General features: G+C 46.4%; 1 protein-coding gene across 1 annotated transcript; it reads left to right on the forward strand.

The window, feature by feature from the left end:
* Positions 1-10,108: 10,108 nt before the first annotated feature.
* LOC122430734 (pregnancy-associated glycoprotein 2-like) lies at positions 10,109-18,924 on the forward strand. Its single transcript, XM_043451555.1, is given in 10 exon segments — positions 10,109-10,161; positions 11,164-11,314; positions 12,360-12,477; positions 12,572-12,690; positions 13,968-14,043; positions 14,046-14,166; positions 15,120-15,236; positions 16,755-16,899; positions 16,987-17,085; positions 18,772-18,924. Coding segments are annotated over 10 exon segments (1,152 nt in total).
* Positions 18,925-20,010: the final 1,086 nt, after the last annotated feature.

A 20,010-nucleotide genomic window follows, 5' to 3' on the forward strand; every position in this document is an offset into this window, starting at 1 on the left:
ACATATCTTGCCTGGAAACCAATTTCTCAAGACTTGTCCCCCTGATTACACAGCCAACAGTATATCTCTCCCAGAGACCAGGCCCAGAAGCCTGTCTCCCTGGTTAATCTTGTGCCAAAGTTATCTCAAGATGTATGCCTTGGGAAAGGGTCTGGTGGAACTCTTACAACCTTGAGGTATTTTTTTTATCTATTCTCAGTAACCAGTTGAGACGTATACAGTGAGTTGGACTGTAGCCTGCCAGGCTCCTCCATCCATGGGATTTTCCAGGCAAGAATACTGGAGTGGGTTGCCATTTCCTTCTCCAGGGGATCTTCCCGACCCAGGGATCAAACCCAGGTCTCCTGCATTGCAGGTGGATTCTTTACCATCTGAGCCACCAGGAGAAGTATATATGGCCCCGCTTAATAAACTAGTGAGGCGGTACTCTCCTGCCCCCTTTTGATGTTGTCTGTCAGAATCTTTTCCTGTCACTTCCACTTTTAATAAAAATGTACACAAAGCTCTGAGTGACTGAGACTGTCTTTGGTCCTGGAGTTAAATCTTCTCCTTCGGAGACCATGAATCTGGTGGCACCGTTCACCGCAAGCTATCAAAGGCAACATTAGGCTTCAGCTTCCCAGGACTCCGGGAGCATGTCTCCATTACAGGCTGCTCACATTTCTTTTCTGACATTTGGATTCCTGGACTACAAGCCCCTTGCTAGTCTACATAGGAAAAGCTGGCACTCCAAGCATACAAGCTCTGGAGGAAACAGGTTCATGGGAAAAGATTATGAACTGGGCTTCAGGCCATCTTCTCCCTGGGCACAGTGTCTGAATTGTGGGCACAGTCTGAATGGTGTTCCTGCACTCCAGGCTCCGTCTATGCAGGGAGCATTTTCATGTTAGGCTTTGAACGCTTTGAAGAAGTGTTCACTGAAAGAATGAATATCCTAACAAATGAGATCCTTCCTCAGTTTCCCCCTCTCTCCCCTACCCTCTTGTCTTCTCTGCATCACTGGCTGGTCCCCCAAGCCCAGGACTAGGAACAGCTGGAATTAGCAGTCAGACAAACCTGGATTCAAATCTTGGATCTATGACTCACAGGCCCTATGGCCTCCAGGGAGATGCTTAACCACTCTCATATCAGTTTCCTCATCTGTAAATTGGGGACAATCTCAGGCTCTCAAGGTGCTCATGAAAAGCATGTAGGGAGATACAATCAGTGTCTGAGGTCTCCTTGAATGAATCAGGCCCTGTGTTTGGGACAGTGGAGTGGCAAGGAAAGGCTTCCCTGAGGGGGAAGACATTGGAGATGATGTTGAATATTGAGAAGGAACCAGCCATGGAAAGAGCTGGGAGAAGAACATTACAGAAGGGGAAATAGCCACTGCAAAGGCCCAAGGTAACGAAGGTTAATAAATGGCTACTTTTCCACCTCCAATCTTCCTTCCACACTAGGAACTCAGCCACACGTCACCCACCCTGACCCCATCACATACTTCACTAGTGAGATACCAGCAATGAGCCATCTCATCCTCCCCAGAAGAGAAACCCTGGAGCAGACACAGGGCTGAGTTGGCTCTGGGCCTTGAGTCCATGTAGACAAGATAGTTATTACCAGGGGCATCAGGTGCCAGGGGCACCACCAGTGACTGACCATCTCTGTATGCTTGTCCTCAGGGGTGGAAACTCCAGGGAACAGATAGAGCAAAGAAACAAACAATCGCTCTTGTCTCATCTTGCCCTGTGTGATCCTGTGGCCCCCTGACCACTCTGCTCTCTGGGCAAAATCTCCTTCCTCTACTCCTTCTCCGAAGGTGGCCTGAGATCAGCATCATCACCTGACCCTGTAGTCTGGTGGCCGGAAGCCTGCTCACAAGTACTTTGGACACAGGGATGCCCAGCCTTGCCCTGGTGTCTGTCCTTTTCCCCCAACCAGATCCATAAAGCAAAGTCCCCAAAGAACATGACTGGTTGCATCTTCTCTCAAGGACTTCAAAGCTACAAGCTCTTTTTTGAACATCCAGGAGGGAACATATCCTTTGCATCCAGACTTGTCTTAGCCCCACCAACCTCACTCAGCCAGGGGTTCCCTGAAAAAGAGTAAGACACTGCATCTGAAGTTGCCAGAAAGCTGAGCAGGAAAAGTGCTCCTCACTGTGAAAGAAGGTCCATGTCACCCAGTCTGCCAAGGGTCTGTGTTGTGTGAACCAAGAGGAGGAGATCTGGGGCTGATGAACTGGCCGTGAGTCCAGCAATGCCTGCAAGTGCCTCCTGGGGCCGGTCCAGCTGGGGCCGCCCCCACTGTGCCTGGAACCCAGCAGACCCAGCTCCCAGTATTGCTCTCCTGCTGCTATAAGATAGTAGGTCTGCTGATAAAAGCTGAGCTGGACTTGAGGGGCAAGGGGAAAAGACTTCCACTCTGGCACCTGCAGACCTCTGAGAGCTGTCCAGCAGTGGATACAATTGAGCTTTCTCTGCTCTTTCCCTTCTCAGAACTCTCTCAGCCTGAGAACCAGAGGCCCTGGGTCCCTGTGCTTCACTAACTTACCTGCAGCCTTTGGGTAAGTCATACACCCCAAGGTTCAGTTTCCTGATCACTTGGATGAGGGGGACTGGACTTGCTCCAGAACACTTGTTCCAGACTGAAGCTCAGTACCAATTAGTGGACAAGTGGCTGAGAGGTACATGTTGCCAAGGACTTGGAGGCCACATCTGGTTGTCAGGGGGCCATGACCTCCTGGCAGTGTCTGGTGATGACGGACTCAGAACAGGGCGTGACAGACCAGTTGGCACACAGCTGCTGTGAGATGGAGGATCTTAAGGCCTTGCCCACTAAAGTTTTTGCCAGCCGGGTTCTGTCGGATGAGATCAAGTAGTTACAAGACAGAAGTTACCAACTGGGAAGGTTTCAATTCCTCAGCAGAAACCCAAGATAGGCTGATGAATCACCTGTCATAAAGGAACTCTGGGTACAATACATGCCATGATACTTAGATAAATTAGGAATTATTTTAAATCTTTGGATTTAATTAGGAATTATTTAAATCTTTAAATCTGCCATTTTACTGTCCGGTCTGGGATGATGCCCACAGTTAGAGTGGAATCAAAGGGCCCCTGGGGAAGCTGTCCTTCTCCCCATGACTCATTAGCAGTGAAGTTAGCTCTATCCCTTCCATGTCCAGAGCAGGAATTCCAGCAGGAAGGATGTGACCTCCCAGTAAGGTTAACCAGAAGACTCAGGTGGGTCTGGCCCTCTGGTAGGCACCATTCTTTTCCCAGTGCCTCTTCCTTCCCTCCTGCATCCTGAGCAAGCAGACCTCCTCTTGGTTACTGGGTTGTGAATTCCTCTTCCCTTCCAAATATCCCTGCAGCTCCACTCCTTGGCTCCCTCCCTACCCAGGCCCTCTCCCTCACATGCAGATGGCCCTAAAGAGAGGAAACTGGAGAGAGGATGCCCAGTTCATTCTTTCTAAAAGTATCTTCACTCCTTCTACCTCCAGGCCCTGACCTGGCTCATCAAAGTCCCAACTGGATGACCAAGCAGCTTAGCAGTAGGGGAGGAGGGCAGGGGTGGACGGTGATCATGTGACAGGAGAAGAGCTGGAGTGTGAGCGTCTATGTCTCCAACCATTCAAGCAGTGGGGGCCTGCCCCAAGTCTGCTTGTCTTGGGTCCTCTAGGTATTACTGAAGACAGAAACTTCAGAGTGAACAATCTGTAAACTGCTGATTACAAAAAGATTTCAAACATCACAAAATAAAGAAGAATAGTAACAAGAACCCTGTATTTCTTCAAGCAGCATCAAGAACTACAGCGATACTCTGTTAGTCTGTCATAGCCAGGAGGCTACATGTCCAAGATCAAGGTGCTGGCCAACTGCATTCTTAGGACCTTTCTCCTTGGCTCACAGACAGTTCTCATATTACTGTGTCCTCACACATGGTGGTGGATGGGGCAGGAGGTAAGGAGGGAGGCAGAGAGAGAGAGAATGAAAGACAGAGAGGGAAGAAGAGGTTGAGGAAGCTCTCAAGTGGATCTCCTAGTAAAGGTGCTAATCAAATCCGAGGGCCCCACCATTAAGACCCCATGTCAACAAAGTGTGTGTTAGTCACTCAGCCATGTCCAACTCTCTGTGACCCCATGGACTGTAGCCCACCAGGCTCCTCTGTCCATGGACTTCTCCAGGCAAGAATACTGGAGTAGATTGCCATTTCCTTCTCCAGGGGATCTTCCTGACCCAGGAACTGAACCTAGGTCTCCTGCAGTTCAGGAAGATTCTCTACCATCTGAACCACCAGAGAAGCCCCCAACCAAAATTTCAACCAAATTACCTCCCAAAGGCCCTGGCTCCCAACACCATCACATCAGGAGTTATGCATTCAACATCTGAGTTTGGGGGTTGACACAATGCAATCCATACCAACTACACAGGTCTTTTTTTAAATGAAGACAGACCCTCATTTAAAATTATTTTTTTACTATTTATTCATTTTTGCTGAAGTATTTTAAGGAAGGGATTACCATTTCACAAAATATACATAACCATGGTGCTATTTTGTTCCAAATAAAATTAATGTCTAATATCAAGTCCGTGTTCAAATTTTCCTAATCCTCTGAAAACAAACGTATGTTAACAGTTTATTGATTCAAATCAGGATCTAGACAATGGGAACACATGTTGCATTTGATTGTCTCAGACTTTAACTAAATAGCAGTCACCCCTCCCCTCCCTGCACCCTGCTTTTTATGCCATTTATTTTAATAAGTGGGAGGAGGTGAGTGGTTTGTCTTATACAATTGGGTTTAGAGCAAGTGTTGCGTTGAAAGCAGGAGTCCACAACACTGGTACCAGGACCAGGACCAGTCCTTGGCCTGTTAGGAACCAGGCCTCACAGCAGGAGGTGAGCAGCAGGCCAGTGAGTGAGGCTTCATCTGTATTTACAGCTGCTCCCCATAGCTCTGCCATCATGAAACAGTCTAGTTCCAGGAAAACAAGCTCAGGGCTCCCACTGATTTTGCATTATGGTGACTTGCATAATTATTTCATTATGTATCACAGTGTAATAATAATAAAGTCCATAATAGATAAAATACCCTTGAATCATCCTAAACCAATCTGCCACCCTGGTCTGTGTAAAAATTATCTTCTGGAAACTAGTTCTTGGTGCCAAAAGTGTTGGGGAGTGCTGGTTTAGAGGGTTGCTTCTCTGTTCCTTTATCTGTGTTTCCCCCTGAAAACTGGTAGGTAGGTCTAGACTTGAGTTCAACCATTTTTATTGAAATATTTCACATACAGTTCCATATATTTCTTATGGCATCACTTTAAGAGACTCATAATTTCTAGTTGCTGAGATGCATTGGGTTCCGATGTTGACAACCTCATGCATCCATTATAAATGTCCCCTTTAACATTTCATCTTATGGTTTTAGCATCCACTGATGACCTCTGCCAAGATCCATTCTTTCATGAGGATGAGTGGTGTTTCCTATTTCTACCACTCCTTCTGAATTTAATACCTGAAATTTCTTTAATTAAAAAGAACATTCCTTCAGCTCTTTGTAGTTACATGAAATATACTACATACAAACAAAAGCAGCATAAACACTGACGATTATTCACTTTCTTGGTGCTCAGAATGGAGAGTTGGTGCCGGAGCAATCTGTCACTGTCGCAAATCAGATGTTGTGTCTTAGCTTTTAGAAATTCTTAAATATTTAATTTGTTTCTGTCTATTTGATGTGATGCTAAAATTGTCCCATCTTTGGTGTCTTCATGTCAGTTCCTAAAGTTTTTGTCCAGCTCTTGCAGGTCTTTGAAGGCCCACAACTTTCTGGTCCTTCAAGATTCCCAGACTGATCTTGTGCATTGCTTTCCCAGAGCTGAAATCAACCATCTCTACAGGAATCTCTGGAACCTCTGCTGGGAAATGGTATTTAGAGGCCACCAGCTAGGCCCTCAGAGGGCAACTTTTACCAAGTTGCCATCGTTTCTGGGCTTTGTAGTGGTCATAGCTGTAAAGTACAGATTTTCTGTAAAAAAGTTTTTTAAAAATTAAAAATACAAAAATAATTAGTTAGTACAAATTCATGATTTCAATTCAAGTTTTGGACTCAGTAGGAGAAGAGGGTGGGATGATTTGAGAGAATAGCTTTGAACCGTATACATTATCGTTTGCAAAACAGATGATCAGTGCAAGTTCAATGCAGGAAGCAGGGCACGCAAGGCCGGTGCTCTGGGACAACCTAGAGGGGTAGGGTGGAGAAGGAGATGTGAGTGGGGTTTAGGATGTGGGGGACACATGTATACCTGTGGCCGATTCAAGCTGATGCATGGCCAAAAAAAAAAGACAATATTGTAATTATCCTCCTCAAAATAATTAATTTTAAAAAATTAAACATTAAAAATAAGGCTGCTGGGTTTTATCTAAGGTTTTATGTTTTATACCTAAACCTCTTTTCTCTATTCACTGAAAGACTTGCTTCAGACAAAATTAGCATTAATTGCTTGCTTATCTATAAGTAAAACAATAAAAGCATAAAATAAATATATAAATTAAATAAATAAATGATAATAAATAAAATAAAATAAAAAACATAAACATAAAAACAATACTTTAACAGTCGCAATATCCCCAACAATAAGGTGTTGGATATAGTCTCAGATTTCTTTGCTTTTTAGTTTTTGGTTTTCTTTGGTTTTGTTTTGGATGGGGGCAATTTTTGGTTTTTTATCATTGTCCTTAGAAAATATCCCAATCTTAACACAGACTCAAAATGCTGCATTTTAAAGCCATTTAAGTAATGTTTTTTTTCTGTGCAGCAATGTCATCAGCTTGATACAATTAGGCTCATTTATTTTAGTGTGTTCTCAGTTTCCACAGGTGTGCTTATTTATCTATTTTTTATTCTGTAATGTGTTTTCATGGTTGCAAAGTCAAACTATAAAACAAACAAACAAAAAATCACACTTCTGTCCCTGCCCCACACCCATAAATCACATCTTTTAGTAGCTTTTGGCTTTTTATTCAACTCTTTCTTATTGAAAATACACATATACGTGTTATAAAAGGAACAAACTATAAGCACTTTTCCAGTTCTTCATTTTTTAAAAACTAAACAGTGCACCCTAAATATCTCACCCATCCCACTCCTCCATTCACATTAAACCCACTTGTTGGCATGCCCTGTACCTTACTCACCATTGCCCCAGCAGATCTCTTCCAGTGTGTTTCTAATCTTTTGCTTTTACAAGCAATGTGGCAGTAAATAAGTATTTATTATAAGTGCATATGGCTTCTTTGGGCTTCCCTGATGGCTCAGCAGTTAAGAAGCCGCCTGCCAATGCCCAAGACACGGTTTCAATCTCTGGGTCAGGATGATCCCCTAGAGGAAGAAATGGCAACCCACTCCAGTATTCTTCCCTGGGAAATCCCAAGGACAGAGGAGCCTGGCGCACCAAAGTCCATGGGGTCAGTAAAGAATTGGACATGAGTCAGCAACTAAAACAACAGCAAATGGTTTGCTGTATTTTTCCCAAGGTATCTTACAGATAGATTCCCTAGAAGTAGAATTGTTGAATAAAAGGTCATACATGTATGTCATTTGTTTGATGCTTTCAAATACCCTCTGTTAAGACTGAACCACAAAAACTGAATTTAAACAATGTGCAAAAGTGAGGGATAAGACCCAGTGCCCCAAAACTATATCCACCCGGTGACCAGGCCAGGCTTCCGTTTGTCCTAACCAGGGGACAGGCCTGGATAGATCTCATGCAGGAAAATTCAGGCCCTGGGAATCCTGGGAGGAGCCATAAAACTCCAGTGTCTTTACTTGGGCTAGAAAAAGTTTAACAGGTAGCCCTGGTTCTCTCAGGCAAATGAGGAGCTCTCAGTGGTTTTCTTTCCCCTCTTTGATTGATAAAACACTTCAAAATTATTTCTTTCTGTGTTTGGTTGGGGGGACAAAATGTTTCGTGGTGTGGACCCTATTGGGGAATTATATCAGAATTCTATCTATTTGTCACCAGTAAATGGACATTATTAAATTCCTTGGTTTATTTGACCCTGAACAAAGCTAGGGGAGGTGATGCAATTCCAGTTAAGCTATTTCAAATCCTAAAAGATGATACTGTTAAAGTGCTTCACTCAATATGCCAGCAAATTTGGGAAACTCAGCAGTGACCACAGGACTGGAAAACATCAGTTTTCATTTCAATCCCAAAGAAGGGCAATGCCAAAGAATGTTCAAACTACTACACAATTGCATTCATTTCAACTGCTAGCAAGGTAATGCTCAAAATCTTTCAAGATAGGCTTCAACAATATGTGAGCAAAAAATTCTAGATATACAAGCTGGATTTAGAAATTGATTTTGAATCAGAGATCAAATTGCAAACATCCACTGGATCATAGAAAAAACAAGGGATTTTTTTTTAATCTGCTTCTGCATCATTGACTATGCTAAAGCCTTTGACTATGTGGATCAGAACAAATTGTGGAAAATTCTTAAAGAGATGGGAATACTAAACCACTTTACACACCTCCTGAAAAACTTGTATGCAGGTCAAGAAGCAACAGTTAGAACCAGACATGGAACAACCAACTGGTTCAAAGTTGAGAAAGGAATATGTCAAGGCTGTATATTACCACTCTGTTTATTTAGCTTCTATGCAGAGAACATCATGCAAAATGCTGGGCTGGATGACTCACAAGCTGGAATCAAGATTTCTGGGAGAAAATATCAACAACCTCAGATATACAGATGATACCACACTAATGGCAGAATGCAAAGAAGAGCTAAAGAGCCTCTTGATGAAAATGAAAAAGGAGAGTGAAAAGGCTGGCTTAAAACTCAACATTCAAAGAACTAAGATCATGGCATCCAGTCCCATATTTCATGGCAAATAGATGGTAGGAAAGTGGAAACAGTGACAGATTTTATTTTCTTGGGCTCCAAAATCATTGTGGATGATTACTGCAGCCATGAAATTAAAAGAAGCTTGCTCCTTGGAAGAAAAGCTATGACCAAGCTAGACAGCATATTAAAAAGCAGAGACATCACTTTGCCTGCAAAGGTCTATCTAGTCAAAGCTATGGTTTTTCCAGCAGTCATGTACAGATATGAGAGTTTGACCATAAAGAAGCCTGATCACTGAAGAATTGATGCTTTCAAACAGTGGTGCTGGAGAAGAGTCTTGAGAGTCATTTGGACAGCAAGGAGATCATACAAGTGAATCCTAAAGGAAACCAACCCTGAATATTCTTTGGAAAGACTGATGCTGAAGCTGAAGATCCAATACTTTGTCCACCTGATACGAAGAGCTGACTCACTGGAAAAGACCCTGATGCTTGATCATATTGAGGGCAAGAGGAGAAGTGGGAGACAGAGTATGAGATGGTTGGATGGTACCATTGACTCAATGGACATGAGTTTGTGCAAAATCAGGCAGGTGATGAAGGACAGGGAAGCCTGGCATTCATGGGTCACAAGGAGTCAGACACAACTTAGCAACTGAACAACACCAGCAACAACGTTCTTTACAAATGGAAGGAAAACTAGCACGGGTAATATGTGTTCAGTCTCTTATTCAATCAGCCAACTTGAGTTGAATCTCCTCTCTGTGCCCACTGTTCTCCCAACTCTAAGCCAGAAATAAAAACCTGCAGAGACTGAAGGCTGAATTCAGCACACAATTGTTGGAGATTTGGCTCACACTGTGTTTTTTTAAAAAAAGACAAAAGAAAACGTTAGTTGATAAGATTTAAAACCAGGAGATTTTATGTAAATATCAGGACTTCTGACTGAGAATGCACAGCATTCCGCAGCAGTGTTTTTTCTCCAAGTTGGCAAGAGTCTCCCTACTTAGTTCTGTTTGGTTTTTCAGCCAAGCCACAAGGAAGAGATTACAGTAGAAACACTGTATTCTGAGAACTTTCCAAGTCCATATCACATGGACACTGATGGAAGAAAAAGTTTTATCGAGAGTTAGGTATTTCTTATCAGATCCATTAGTGGCCTGAAGGGGAAAATTAGGGCATGTCAGAGCATATATAACAAGTTCCTGGTCACTTCTACATGCTCAGAACTTGATCTTCCCTGAGTACTTGGAGCCAGGAAAGAAGCATGAGGTGGCTTGGGTTCCTCAGGCTGGTAGCCCTCTCAGAGTGCGTAATGATATAAGTATGTGGACCATAAGTGGCATCATCTCTCTTTCTGGGATGTTTTTCTTCTTGTCCTTTTATTCTTCCATCCAGTTAGAGTGAGAAGGGAATATAATCATTCCCTGAAAGTCCTAAAAGTTCTACTCTCACTTATTGATGAGGACCTTGCCATTGGCACCAGGGGCCCAAGGGTCTTGGGGTTGGCCTGCAGGATTGCACAACTCAGGAAGTGCAGTCACATGGTGACCTATGTGAAAATGGCACTCCTTGGAATTGTTCAGTGCACAACCTGTGCAACTGTAGGTGTGGCCCTGTGGAATAGCATTTCTCTTGCATTTGCTTCTAAGTCTTTTCTCCTCTGTCTCTCCAGTTCTGTGTGTACATGTCTTATCTGTGTGTCTGATCTTCTATCTCTCCAATTCTTTGGATGTCTCTGTGTGTGGAGAACTCTGATTTTTTTTTTCCCCTATTCTGATTCCTCCTTGCTTCTCTAGCACCATAATTTCCCTAATTTATTCCCCATCTCCTGGCTTCCTCTCTCACTCCTCTCTTCTGCTTGAGCCCCAGAGGAAGATCAGGAGAGCTACCTTTAGGCTGTTTTACCTCTAACAAGCAGCGTGACCACAGCCAAGACACAAACTCCTCGCATTTCAAATTGCTCCCTTGTAAAAAGAGGATGAAAATCCTTCTTCTACCTCCCTCCCTGAGCTTCTTTGAGAAAAATACAGTGAGATGGTAACAGCAATGGTAATGGCTGGCATTGTGGAGACTTCCTGTGTTTTTATATCAGGTACATTATATCCATCATTTCACTTAAGAACCAAACATTCTATGTGGGAGTGTGGGGATTATTATATTGCACCTTTTTAACTGTTGGGGAAACTGAGGCTCCAAATGGTCATTAAAATGCCTGGAAAGCACACAGTGCCGTCACAAAGCCAAGTATGACAGTCACACTCACACGGACAGCTGACTGCTGCCCCTTCTTTGTTCCCTTTTTGCCATGTTCAGTGAAAGAATCCCTCTAACAAAGATGAAGACCATGCAAAGAAACTTCCAGAAAAAATACTTATTGAAAAATTTCCAGAGGGAACACGCTTACAGGAGACTGTCCCAGAAGTCTAGTCTTGATCCAGATTTCTCTTATCTACAGAGGAATCCCCTGCATGTGAGTGTGTTCTGAGAATGGCACTCCACAGCACCCCCTGGTGCTCTGGCCTAGCACTGGGGCTCATCTGGAGGTGCCAGGTGGGATGTTGGGGCTGGGGCTCCTGCAGGAGGCAGAAACACTGTGGGAACAGGGGCCCCATTCCCAGAGGAGAAGCCATTCCCATCCTCAACTCTTGGTCTGTGGTCACTGGGCCCAACAATGACCAGGTGGGGGTTAACATCCATTTCTGTGCCAAAGTTGGGCCATTAGTTTGAGGGAGATTGTTCTTTCTGAACCCACTGTGTCATTGAGTTTCATGTGAAGGGTGAACCATGCATGATCAAAACGTAAATTCAACTGTAAATCAAGTGTGAAAGTGTAGGCAGGGGAAATTCGGCCTCCAGATCCAAGAATGACAACAGTAAAATGATACTGAGCCCCGGCGCTAGTAGTAAAGAACCCGCCTGCCAGTGCAAGAGAGAAAAGAGATGCAGGTTCCATCTCTGGGTCGGGAAGATCCCGTGGAAGAAGGTATGGCAACCCACTCCAGTATTCTTGCCTGGAGAATCCATGGACAGAGGAGCCTGGCAGGCTACAGTCCATGGGGTTGCAAAGAGTCAGACACAACTGGAGCACCTTTGTACACACATGGCATATGACACCATAGAAGTCTAGCAATATAGTTATTGTTCTTGATTAGAAAAATGTCTCCTATCTTCTTCCAGAATGCACAGGCCACCCTGAGAGATAGGCAAAGAGTAAACAGATGTCAAATGAAAGGGCCACCTGCATGGTGTTAATAGGATATGGTCTTGGTTTAGAGAAACTGGCCCAGAGTGACCTGGACAAAGGGCCTCCTGAGCAAGGCGGTGTTTATGCTGGGTATGAAGAGGAGACTGGAGAGCTTCTCAAATGAAGGCTCTAATCTGGGCAGAGGCTGTGAGATGAGGGGTTGAAAACTGATTTTAGTAGCTATGGGAAACCCAGCAGGAGGCAGTACTCCAGAAATCAGGGTGGCCAGCCAGCCAGTTCTGCCCTAACCACAAGCCCCTGACCCTGGTAGTTCACCTATGTCAGCAACATCCCCATTGGAATGCCCAGTCAAGAGTTCCGGTTCATGTTTGACACCGGCTCATCGGCCTTCTGGGTGTCCTCCGTTTATTGTCAAAGTCCCTCCTGCTGTGAGTATATCTGCCCTCCCACCCATTTTGTCCTCCCCTTCCCCTTCTTCTCCATCCTTGGCACCTGAAGCTCACTCATCTCTTTTGTCTCCAGCTAGACAAACTCGCTTCAACCCTAAAGTATCTACCACTTTCCGCCCCTCAAACCAGCAATTCAAATTCATCCACAGATCTTGGTGGATGGAGGGAGTTCTTGGCTTTGGCACCATCCAGGTAATGTGGAAAACAAGGAGTTGAGTCAGGACTGCCCTTCAGAGTGACCACTGCTTACAAAGCAGATGCCGGACCAGTTGGCAGGGCCCTTCCTCCCAAAAGGCCCCTAGAGTCTGGCCATCTGCCCCTCAGGACACTGTCCCTGGGGAAACAGAGCCCCTGCGGAACACAAACTCCCAGAATGGCCAACCCAGAGAGTGGCCTGGGGGTGTGGACTTGCCTGTGAGCATTCAAGTTTCATTTTGCTGAGAGCAGAGAGAAGAGAGATAAAAGCAGCCACTTTTATTCTCAGACGCTACTGGGCACTTCATGGTAATAACTTGTTTAATCCGGCAACATTCCCACACAGCAGGTACTGTGATTAGCTCCATGATACAGGTAAGGGAACTGAGGCACAGAGCGAGGGCCTTGCCAAGGTCACACATCTGGTAAGCAGTGGAGCTGGACTGGCCCGTCAGGACTCAGGCAGGTGTGTGTAGGGGGGAAGAGGATAAAACTGATCTGGGGCCCTTAGGGGCATCCAGGCAGGGAAAGCAGGGGGCCACACATGTGGGAGGGGCCTGATAAGTGAATGTTCACTCTAGGGGGCCACTGAGAGTCTAATCAAAACTATGGCCTGCCTCCCCCAAAGTGCCTGATGTTTTGTCTATCTCTCCCTCCCTCCTCTCTCACTCTTTCTCTCTCACAGGCACACACACCTCCAAAAGGCCATCTCTGAAACAGTTTTCATCAGAACCCTGCCAGCGACCTTGTATAATGGGCTTCTGTCTTTCTGGGCAGACGCTGAATCCACAATACATTACAATGGATTCAGTCCATTTCTGTCACCAGATCATAGTGACGCCAAAGATGAGACTACCCTGCTCTCTTGGAGAAGGAAATGGCAAACCGTTCCAGTATCTTGCCTAGAAAATCCCATGGACAGAGGAGCCTGGTGGGCTACAGTTCATGGGACACGACCAAGGACACCCTGCTGTCTACTCATTTTGTCCACAAGGGGGCACCACTGGGTCCTGTCCTGAGTCTTGCTTGCCCCACCTGGACAGAAGGCAGGAGGCCAATTTGACTGACTCAGATGGTGTTTTTCAGAGGAGCAGATGTTTTAAAATCCACAGCCCCACACAAATGGAACCCAAATTCCTGTCCCAGCTTGGTCCAACCGTCTGAGGTCCATACATGGCAGTTCTTCTCTGCAGTGCTAATGGCATCTGTGCCCCAGACCCAGACCCAGACCCAGTTCCCAAACCTTTCCGTGGGTACCATGTCCTCTCCCGCAGATCGGAGTCTTTGTAGCGGTAAACCAGAGCTTTGGTCTGAGCCGGAAGCAGTACAACGCACTCATGGAACATACACCATAGATGGCATCCTGGGCTTGGGCTACTCTAACTTTACCATCAGAGGGGTCATTGCTGTCTTTGACAACCTGAAGAAACGAGGAGTCACTTACCAACCAGTCTTGGCCTTCTACTTCAGCAGGTAAGTCTGAGCTGGACAAGGCCTCTCTCCAAATTAGCTGTAAGATTATTGGCTTGCAGCTGCATGAAAAATTATAGACCACCCCATCCAGAAGTTTCTTGAAGCCTCCTCAGAAGGCTGGGTGGTTAAAGCCCAATCTAGCCTAGGAGAACTGCTAACCCAGGGACCCACCTGGCCCCATTACTGCTTTTGCCAATAAATTTTGGGGGGAACACAACTATGCTCATGGACTCAAGGGGAGCAGTTAGGTCTAGCGGAGGAAATAGGGAGCGCAATGGAAGATGTTAGCAAACAGACTGAAGGAGAAGGCAACAGTATTTGCTGATGGATTTGATATGGAAGGAAGGAGGGGGATGGCGGGAATATTTCCTTCCTCATTAACATTTCACTGGGAGCCCATGACCGGCTACACAATATGCTGGAGCCAGTGCAAAATAAAACCATGGGACCCCCTTGTTCAAAATGTACTAGGAATTTCCAGACAGGGAGAGCAGAGGTGTGGGCCCTGCTGAGTGTGGGACCCCATGGAAAGCGCTGGTCACAAGCAGGTGAAGCCAAACCTGGGTGAGTCTGAACCCATGCCCTTACTGCCCTGGAGCCTTGGGTTTTCTAAAAAAACAAAAAACAAAAAAACAAGCTAGACAAGGGAGGATGCTAGACCCCTCCAGCATGGTTTCCCTGAGGATATTTCTAAGAACACAGGTCACTGGCAGGGACCAGACCCTCCTCAGAAGGCTGGGTGGTTAAAGCCCAGCCTGGCTGCCCAGCTTCCAACCTCTTCTGTGGCACTCGTCAGATGGTGACTGACCTGAATCAGGCACTCAAGCCCTCTGAGCCTCAGTCTCCACATCTGTAAAATGGGGACCGTAGTAGTGCCTCTGACGGGCGCTACTACCAGACAGAACCTGGTGTCACTGTCCTCCAATGGGACCCCTCTTTCCTTCCCTCATCAGGGAGAAGGAGGATGGCAGCGCAGTGATGTTTGGCGGGGTGGACCACACCTACTACAAAGGAGAGCTCAGCTGGGTACCGGTGTCCCAAGCTGGCTTCTGGCAGATCGCCCTGGAGCGGTAAGCCTCTCCCTCTGAGGACCACCCCACGTGATGCTCCCACCTGTGCACACGGACACATGCAGACACACACAAGTGCACTCACAGACACACAGTCACACACAGACATGTGATGCACCCCAAAACACACAAGAACACATATGAATACACACATAGGCACACATATAAACACACAGAGGCACACAGATATACACAGACACACACATGCCCACAGACATGCAGAGACACACACACAAACAAACACAAACAGGCACAGAGCCCACCCATGGGTTTAAGATCATGTCAGGCCTTCTGACCAGGTCCAGACCGACCAGGGTCAGGAAGGGCCCAGAGTGGCTTGTGAAGGCTGGGGAGGGTGGCACCTGCTGTGCTGGGGCATGGGGGCAGGAGCATGGCTTGAGGAACCCAACACTGATGAGAAGAGGATCAGAGAGAGTTTCATCCAGCCTGAACAGGGTTGTGTTAAGTAAGCTATCCAAATGATCAGGGCTTCCAAAGACCTAGGGGCTTCTCTGTACACAGAACTGTCACTTTAAAAAAGAGAGCAAGTCTGGGATAAACCAAGAAAACTGGTCTCCTCAGGGAGAAGCTACACAGCAGTGGAGAGAGGTTGACTGCAGTCTTGAGAGCTGAAAGCAACTCATAAAAAAAGATACCCCACCTAGCCATAAATAGGCACCCCCTAAACCACTTAGACAGTGGGGCAGAGACTGTGACAGAGAGAATCAGGAAGCTGGGATCCAGGCTTGGCATGAGAACTAGAGGAAATAATTGATGGGATTCTGTGTGATATCCTAAGACAAAGCTTATGTCTCCTTCGGAGCCCCGTGAGCTAGCATGGGCATCCTGTGGCTGGGGGCCTCAGTGTCTGAGCCGGGTGAGGGGCCGGTGCTGGGAGATACCCTCTCTCAGGACAGCCTGGTCTCCCCCACCGCCACTCTGAGCATCTGCTGCCCCAGGGAACCTCCATCTTCACTGTGTGGGTGGACCTATTATGGTCAGACCCCAGATACAGGTTTCTGGGTGTTCCTCATTCATTTCATAATTCACTCAAAAAAAAATACATCATGAATCTACTGTGCGCAGGTGAAACTTGCCCTCTCATCCAGTAAGGCAGTCATGCATGAAACAAATCACACACATAGAGAATTACCACTTTGGTACATGCTAGACATGGGGAAGAATCTACAGAGACTGACCAAGACAACAGCCTGATCTAGTCTGGTGGGAAGACCTCCCTGACAAAGTGACAAGCTAGAACCTGGAAGATGAGGACAAATTAGCTCGACCAAGGGGATAGGGTTCTTATAGGAAGGTCAACAGCAGGTGGCAAGGCCCTGAGGTATGAAAGAGCCCAGCGCATCAAGAATTGCAAGGAAGTCAAAGAAAGTATCATGACCAGAGCAAAGGAAAACTGTCAGGGAAGGAGCTGAAGAACTGTTCAGGAGACAGGGAGAGGACAGCCAAGGGAGAGATTTCAGATGATCACATTGACCACTTTGTCCCACTGTCTCCCAGCATCTCCATGAACGGGACGATTATGGGTTGTTCTGGAGGATGTCAGGCCATTCTGGACACTGGAACATCGTTGCTGATTGGCCCGATTAGCCTGGTCGCTGGCATCCAGAGGTTCATCAACCCCAGGATCATCCAGGATGGCCAGGTGAAGAGTCATGCCACAGGGTCCCTCCCGGGCTCCCCACACCCCAGGGATCAGCTGAGGCCAACCTCTCTCCGCTTTCTGTAACAGTTCTCGGTTCCATGTAACAAAATCAGTACCTTACCTCCTCTCATCTTCACGATCAATGGCAAAGACTACCCTGTGCCCGCTCAAGCTTACATCCAGAAGGCGAGGGGCCGATCCTGGAGGCTGGTTCTCAAATAGGAACTTGCGGAAACCCTTGGGCTGCTGCTGAGAAGAGGGCGCCCTCTGCAGGCCAAGTCCCACCATTGCAGACGCTGCTGAGCGCCTGTGGCCGGGCCAGCGCCTCCCAGGAAACCAACCACGTGAGAGTAAAGAAGACTCTGGGACATCCCTCCTCCCGAAATGTATGTGGAGACCCCACCCCGTCCCTGCCTGGCGCGGGGCACAGGGAGAGGGGAACGCTAAAGGCCTCTGCCCTCAGAGACCTTCAGTTTAACCAGAACCTTCAGATGAGGGAACATGGAAAGTTAGCTCTAGCAAGCCCTGAAATAGACCATGTGACGGCGGGGGGCGGGGGTGGATGGGGACAGTCCCTCTGTACTGTCCCACCTATAATAATTAACAGTCTCCCTTCCCATCTAGAAAGCGTCCGGGTTGGAATGATAAATCACATGGTTACCCCCAGACCTCCACTGCAAATTCCCCTTGCTAATAAGCCCCAGTGGCCCCCTCTGTGAGCTGGGGTATCCGACCCCTCTGTGGGGAGGCTGGATGCTAAGGTGAATAAAGGGCGCACAGTGGCTGCTCAGACCCGGCACAGGGCGGAGGCTTCATGTCAGCTCCCTGCGGGAGTTCAGAGCAGGCTGATGGGCTCAGAGAAGGCTTTGAGGATGAGAAGGCATTTCAGGAAATCTAAACTCGCAGTTTCATGGAGGTGTGCGGGAAATTTGCACTGGATTCCATGCAAATGACCCTCCCAGGGGCTGTGCAAAGAGGTGCCAGGGTCAGATTAGGGTTGATGAGGGCTGGACCCAGGGAGTGGGACAGTAAGTAGCCAGCCCAGCCTGGAGTAGCCAGAGAGTGTGGGTGTGGGTCCCGAAAGGCTTCCTAGAGGGCCTGAGCATGGTATAAAGAATGAGCTGTGTGCACTGCTATTTAAAATGGATAACCAACAATGACTTACTGTGTAGCACAGGGAACTCTGCTCCGTGTTATGTGGCAGCCTGGATGGGAGGGGAGTTTGGAGGAGAATGGATATCTGTATGTGTATGGCTGATTCCCTTTGCGGTCCACCTGAAACTATCGCAACATTGTTAATTGGCTATACTGCAATAAAAAATAAAAAAGAATGAGTGGTAGAAGAGGGAAAAGCAAAGGCATTCTCTTCAGAGAAGATAAGGAGCAGAGGCAGGAAGGAAGCTGGCAGCAGATTGTGAGTGGAAGTACCAGACTTTTTTGTCTTTTTTTTAACAAGTTTTTATGGAAGTATAGTTGATTTGCAAAGTTATATTGATTTCTGCTGTAGAGAAAATCCACTCAGTTACAAAATATATAATTCTTTTTTATATTCTTTTCTATTATCATTTATTGTGGGATGTTCGATGTAGTTCCCTGTGCTACACAGTAATACTTAGTTGTTTATCCATCCTCAGTTTGTATCTGATAATCCAAACTCCCAATCCTCCCCTGGTCCTGTTCCCTTCCTCATGAAAACCATGCTGCTTGGCCCCTCTCTTCTTGGATGGACCCCCATCTCCACACCTGTTGAGAGCTGCAGAGTGACCCACTTGATTCTCAACAAAGAAGGGAAATGAAAGCAAGAAACTTCTGGGTCTGGATATTGAGGGAGGTGACAGGTAAGGGCTCAGTGTGTATTTCTGTCTCCCCCAGGTTTCTGAGAACCTCTGCATTAACAGGTTTCAAAGGAGCACAGAGGGCTTGAGACCGTCGGGGACCTGGATCTTGGGTGATGTCTTCCTGAGCCTGTATTTTTCTGCATACGATCTGGGAAACTACAGAATTGGCTTGGTCCCTGCAGTGTAAATGCTGGGCTGCTACAGTAATCAATCAGGCCCACTCCAAACACACACTCACTCACACGTAGGGCACTCCCACCCAAGGATGCTGAGGAACTGTGTTTGAAGCTCTGCATGCCCTAGTTTCAGTAAATAATAAAGGATTTCCATCTCAATATTGCTAATATGAATGGCTGCCTCTCTTTGGGTAGAGGAGGTACATCATAATTGGGGAGGATGGAAAATCAAATCTGAACCACAAGTGAGAGGATCCCAACTCCAACTGCCTTCTGGAAAAGGAGAGACTTATTGGAAGGACACTGGGGATTCAGGATGCAGGAACCAGAGCAGATCCCAAGATCTCAGTGACTACTGTTGTTGTTGTTCAGTCATGAAGTCATGTCCCACTCTTTGTAATCCTATGAACTGCAGCATGCCAGGCTCCCCCGTCCTTCACTATCTCCTGGAGTTTGCTCAAACTCATGTCCATCGAGTCGATGATGCCATCCAACCATCTCATTCTCTGTCATCCCCTTCTCCTCCTGCCTTCAGTCTTTCCCAGCATCAGGATCTTTTCTATTAAGTCAATTCTTCCCATCAGGTGGCCAAAGTATTGGAGCTTCAGCTTCAGCATCAGTCCTTTCAATGAATATTCAGGGATGATTTCCTTTAGGATTTTTTGGTTTGATTGCCTTGCTGTCCAAGGGACTCTCAAGAGTTTTTTCCAGCACCACTGTTTGAAAGCATCAGTTCTTCAGCACTCAGCCTTCTTATGGTCCAACTCTCACATCCTTACATGACTACTGGAAAAATAACTCTGACTATATGGATCTTTGTCAGTAAAGTGATGTCTCTGCTTTTTAATAGGTTTATCATATCATATCTAGGTTTATCATAGTTATTCTTCCAAGGGGCAAGCATCTTTTAATTCTGTGGCTGCAGTCAACGTCTGTGGTGATTTCGGAGCACAAGAAAATGAAATCTGTCACTGTTTCCACTTTTCTCCCATCTATTTGCCATAAAGTGATGGGACCAGATGCCATGTTCTTAGTTTTTTGAATGTTGAGTTTTAAGCCAGCTTTTTCACTCTTCTCTTTCACCCAAGAGGTTCTCC

This window comes from Cervus canadensis, chromosome 29, assembly GCF_019320065.1.
Source record: "Cervus canadensis isolate Bull #8, Minnesota chromosome 29, ASM1932006v1, whole genome shotgun sequence".
Lineage (NCBI taxonomy): Eukaryota > Metazoa > Chordata > Mammalia > Artiodactyla > Cervidae > Cervus > Cervus canadensis.